Raw genomic sequence first — 5,866 nt, forward strand, 5'->3', positions numbered from 1 at the left:
TCCACCAAAAACTTCTTAGGACTCTTTGTTAAAGTTTGATTCTTCTATTTTTATATTTTTTTGAAAAGTCAAGCATAAGGACAGATTGAAGGTAATTTGTATGTGGGCCCCACTAATGCAAAAGCAAGATTACGACCGTGACGGGCTCAGATTCAGATAATGTAATAAGTTTTTTTTGGTGCAAAATTCCAAACATGTGCGTGCGTGGTCATCGCACTGGAGAAACGTCTGGAACTCGCTTACTATGGTCGAAAGTGCTGACGTCATCACATTAGCACATTATTTTTGCCATTGCATTGTGCATGAATTGCGAAATTGTCCCCCCATGGTACGGCAAAAGTTTTAATTTTGAATTTTTTTTTTATTAGTCTTACAAATTCCAAAATATTACTTGGGGGTCAAGTTTCTTAAAAATAAAATAAAAAAAGTTTTACCTTCAACAATATTTTATTTTTTCCTTGCAAAAATATATAATTAGTTCTTATATTTTGACTTGATTTCTATTTTTGGTCACTATTCTTTATTTTTACTACATTTAGTCTTTATTTTGAAAAACCCTATCCGTTTCTATCCCTACCATCAGTTTCCTAACAAAAATATCCTATATGGCTAATGGAGTGCACTGCTGGCACTTAAAACGCCTACGTGACCATTAAAATAATATTAAAAATACCACATCTACAAAATCCTTTTACAAATTCCCAATGATTATAGAGATTAAGTTAAAAGAGAAACAATAATATTACTATTTTTGTGTGTTTTAATAAGTATTGTTGTTTACTCAAAAAAAATAGGAATTTTTATTCCACATTGGTTGTGTGTGTCTAGTGTTCACTCTTTATAACCCCAGTCTACAACTACAAAGGTTAGACCCTTTTGTAGTTGTACTATGGTTATGTAATATATTATAAATCTGGTTTAAAATACTAGTATTACTATTTTCGTATAGGTTTTAATAAGTATTATTCTTTACTCAAAAAAAAAAAAGTTAAAAGAAATATCATCATGAAGTATGCCAAATACACATTTTATGTTGTAACAAGATCATAATCTACATTTATTATTCAAGAATTTTTCATTCAGTTCCTCTGATTGATTGGAGTAATTGTATTACTATTTTCATATGTGTTTGAGCAAGTATTACTCCTTCCATTCCAATTTGTTTGTCTTGTTTGAAAAGTCAAACTTTTTAAAGGAATATTATTTATTATTTTGTCTGTCTTATAAAAATGTATAAGTTTACGAAATTACCCTTAAATAAATTTATCATTTTTTTAAAAAGAGTTATTCTTAATGAGGCAACTAAAAATGTGCCCCAATTAGATTGATTTTTTAAATATTTGTTAATTTTCTTTTCCAATAGTTTTGAATTTAAAGTAGGGGTATAATGGGAACACTAGTAAATTAATAACTTTTATTTTTAAAAATAAGACAAAATTTTGGGACATTCCAAAATGAAATAGAGGACAAACAAACTGGGACAAAGGGAGTATTGTTTACTAAAAAAAAAAAGGTTAAAAGAAAAATCATCATGGAGCATGCCAAATACAAAAAAAGTCATTTTATGTTGTAACAAGATCATAATCTACATTTATTATTCAGGAATTTGTCATTCAGTTCCTCTGATTGATTGAAGTAAGTTTATTAATTCCACTGTCCCACTTTGTTTGTCCTGTTTGAAAAGTCAAACTTTTTAAGGAAACATCATTTATTGTCTTGTCTGCCTTATAAAAATGTATAAATTTACAAAACTACCCTTAAATAAATTTATCAGCTTTTTTGTAAAAAAAAAGAGTTATTCTTAATGAGGCAACTAAAAAAGTGCCCTAATTAGATTGATTTTTTAAATATTTGTTAGTTTTCTTTTCAAATATTTTGAAAATAAAGTAGGAATATAATAAGAATATTAGTAAATTAATTAATTTTATTTTTAGAAATAAGACAATATTTTGGGACATCTCAAAATAGAATATAGGACAAACAAACTGAGATGGAGGGAGTACTATTTTCATGTGTGTTTTAATAAGTATTATTATTTACTAAAAAAAATGTTAAAAGAGCAATCATCGTGGAGCATGCCAAATACAAAAGAGTCATATTATGTTGTAACAAGATCATAATCTACATTTATTATTCAAGAATTTGTCATTCAATTCCTCTGAGTGATTGGAGTAAATGTATCGTAAACCCAAGTAGTTATTTTGCATTCCCTTAACAATGCTCTTTTCTCTTTTTAATAAATTAATGATAAAATTATTCATGTATGAGAAGGAAACATTATCCTCGGACTATTGAATCATTTTTTCCCATAAACCTTGAGTCGCCTTTTACCTTTTGTCTGATTTAAGGCCCAATCGTAGTTAAAACTTTTTTTTCTTACACTGGTCAAACGAATTTCAAGTTATTTTTCAACCTTGGTCTCAAAAAAAATTTTATTTTTCAACCATAATTTTGGATTTTAATAAATTAATGCAACAAAAAGTGAATTTTAATAAATTAATGCAACAAAAATTTATTGAGTAATAATATGAACAAGGAGTTAAACCGTCTGTAACTTCGAATTCATCCCCATTCTCTCTCTCTCACTCTTTAATCTTTATAGTCTACATAAAGAATTAATATATAGGCAGGGGTTGATAGAAGCCATTTCCTTGCAATCATTTCCTCTAATCTTATTGACATAAATTCCTATTGGAACAAAATTAACAAACTCAGCACGCCAAAAAGAAAGAGCAACAAATTTTATTACCATTGTATTTGTACACGGTTGACTTTCATTAGCTGATAATTTCTTTCTTGTGTAATCAAAGATATATTCTTATTTGTGGGTTTTTATTAGCTCAATTGTAAAGTCTCTTATAGTCGAATAAAAGATATAGAATTCAATTTCAGCTTACACTAAAAACTAATTAGTGTCTTGGACTAATAATAAAAGGCAATCTTCAGAAGTGAACGTTGTAAATTGAAACTATCACTTAAGAAAAAGATATATTTTTCATATAAAAAAACTGGTCATTAACTTATCTTTAGAAAAACCCAATCAATGTCATTTTTGATGATAAAGAGCATTCAAAATAGAGTGCGAAAAAATTTGTTATTATATTGGTTGTAACAGGATCATATTCATTTATATATGTTTTCTTTTCTAAAAATAATGAATTTACATATATTGTTCATGAATTTGTCATTTATTTATTATGCTTGATCGGTGGAAGTGTCTCATAAACTCGAGTAACTATTCAATATTCCTGGAACAATGCACCTTCCTTTTAGTCTCTTACTAATTAAATTCTTTATGAAATTCATTATTCAAGCACGAGAAGGAAACATTGCTCCTGCAGTAGTAGAATCATTTTTCCCATAAACTGCACATTGTCTACGGCTAGTAGTACTATAAGCCTTCTATTTCTTAAGTCTTTTATGTATTTTATTTTATATTTTTATATTTTATTTAAGGACCTAATCATATTTTATAGCTTTTTATTTTACGCTGGCCTAACAATTTCTAAGTTATTTTTCGGCCTTAATTATGAATTTTAAAATATTAATTTAACAAAAGTTATGGAGTAGTATAGTATGAACAAAGAGTTAAATTGATTGTAACTTGATCTTTGATCCTAATCCTCTCTCTCTCTCTCTCTAGACACACGCACTGACGCACAGGGGTTGATAAAAGAACTTTCCTTACTATCTTTTTCTCTAATCTTATTGACCTAAATTCCTATTGGAACAAAAATATCAAGCACAGCACGCCAAAAAGAAAGAAGTGCAACAAATTTTCTTTGTTGCATTGTATTTGTACACGGTTGACTTTTATTAGCTGATAATTTTCTTCTTGTGAAATCAAAGTTCGATTCTTGTGTTTTGCAGTTGTTTCCACATAAGAAATGCAGATACATTTTCCCATTGATCGTTACTTTGACATCACCACCAACACATTATATCTACTAATTCTTTTAAGGAATTGGGTTTACCTTTTTTATTTTACCTTATATATTTGTACAGGTTTCTATTGCTATTGAGATTCAACGGATTTTGCCGCACTAAATTTGCCACTAATATTCAACAAATGATGTAAGATGAACTTTTTCCACATAACGTGCTTTGTTTTGCTTTATTTTTTGTCATACTTGTGAAGCAAAATATATAGACAATGACCCAAATGCCATGGCCACTCTTGGTATAATGAAGGATCAAATTCAAAAGTTTACTGTAGTAACCCGAACCTTGGAAAGATATTTGGGGCATCATTATCCCCAAGATTAATTGGCAGAGTAGCTAATATGTTTGTATCATTATAAATAAAGCACAAAATATTTTATGTTAGCTTGGATTCTTTTCATACCGAAATCTAGAAGGCAAGTGCAAATTGGTAATATGAAAGGTAATCAATGGGTAACGTTTACAATATTGCCACCAACCAACATGAAGTAGAAGAAAAAATGCCCCATTCCTCTCTTTGGTTCCCATCACCTTCGTATTTCCACACTAAAGAATTCATTGACCCCACAATTTGCCTATCATGTTCCAAAGTTAAATACAAGTCTTTAGCGACCTAACACAATCTTCAGTCTTCAAAATCTCCACACACAAAAAAACCCCCCTCTTTAGAGTAGAAGAAAAATAAAGAGGAAACCATGGTTTTAGCCTCCCAAAATGAGCTACCATTCAATGAGAATGACTCACAAGACATGACTTTATACCAAGTTCTAAATGAAGCCATGGCTCTCAACACCTCTTTTGTACCCCAAAGGCACCAAATCAATACCTCAAGCAGCCTAGAACCAGCCCGGAACATTGGCAAGAAACACTATAGAGGCGTGAGGCGTCGGCCATGGGGGAAATATGCGGCGGAGATTCGTGATTCAGCAAGACACGGTGCCCGTATATGGCTAGGCACATTCACAACCGCGGAAGAGGCTGCCTTGGCTTATGATAAGGCTGCTTTTAGGATGCGTGGTGCTAAGGCTCTCCTTAATTTTCCAGCTGAAGTGGTGGCTGCTTCTTCTGTTCAAAGATTTAATCCAAATTCAAGCATGGTGAGCTCAACTAAGCATGATTCAGAATCAAGTGGTAGCTCTAGTACACATTCCATTGGGAATTCAAGATAAGAATCTGAAAGTAGCTGCAGCACAGCTGGGGAGGGGTTTCACAACCTAGAAAAGTTGTTATAGATTCTTCAAAAATAGGAGCTTGGTCACTTATTCATTATGTCAAGCATACATAGGGAGATCAAATTTCATGTAATACTAGGATGTAGGTGTGTGTGTGTGAAGGTTTTTTCATTTTGTTTTGTCATTGTCCTTAATTAGACGGGTCCTTGCTTGTGTATATAAAAGAGGTCTAGTTGCTCATCAAAAAAACCCAAAAAAAAAAAAAGACGTCTAGTTACAAAGTTTGTGTTGCTTATTTCCTTTGCAAATCGTAAGAAATGCTCGAATGTACCTGAAATGTACATCTCATTCATTTTAATGTAATAAGAATGCCAGTTAAGGCCACAGAAATGCAAAGTATTGAATGAAAGGTAAAAAAAAAGCTATGAAACTGAGTTGGTTTACATCAAATATATTGTACAGATATAAAATCTTTGCTTTGCTTGATGAGAATCTTGTAGCCCCATCTCAACCTAATTATTTAGTATATATTTCAAGAACAATATTCCCTCTTTCATATGATAACAAATTATGCTAATTAAATTCGTGTGAGATTTATCATTTACCTAAGAGTATAGACCATTATTTTCAAAATATAATAATTTTTCTAAAATGTTTTTGATAAAGTAATGTTCATTCGGATATTTTGGGTAAATCAAGGTTTTCCAACGAAATATATTTGGTTCAAACGGTGGCTTTATTTGTGGGCATAA

General features: G+C 30.7%; 1 protein-coding gene across 1 annotated transcript; it reads left to right on the plus strand.

Annotated features, from left to right (window-relative positions):
* Window positions 1–4,508: 4,508 nt before the first annotated feature.
* Window positions 4,509–5,564, plus strand: LOC142636489 (pathogenesis-related genes transcriptional activator PTI5-like). The gene has a single exon (XM_075810729.1). It carries the CDS (start codon window positions 4,638–4,640, stop codon window positions 5,109–5,111), a length of 474 nt encoding a protein of 157 aa, XP_075666844.1. The 5' UTR covers window positions 4,509–4,637; the 3' UTR covers window positions 5,112–5,564.
* Window positions 5,565–5,866: the final 302 nt, after the last annotated feature.

This window comes from Castanea sativa, chromosome 5, assembly GCF_040712315.1.
Source record: "Castanea sativa cultivar Marrone di Chiusa Pesio chromosome 5, ASM4071231v1".
In the NCBI taxonomy this organism is placed as follows: Eukaryota; Viridiplantae; Streptophyta; class Magnoliopsida; order Fagales; family Fagaceae; genus Castanea; species Castanea sativa.

Bases quoted from the DNA above. Each gene is read 5' to 3' on its own strand.
- LOC142636489 (XM_075810729.1), top strand. From the start codon at position 4,638: ATGGTTTTAGCCTCCCAAAATGAGCTACCATTCAATGAGAATGACTCA.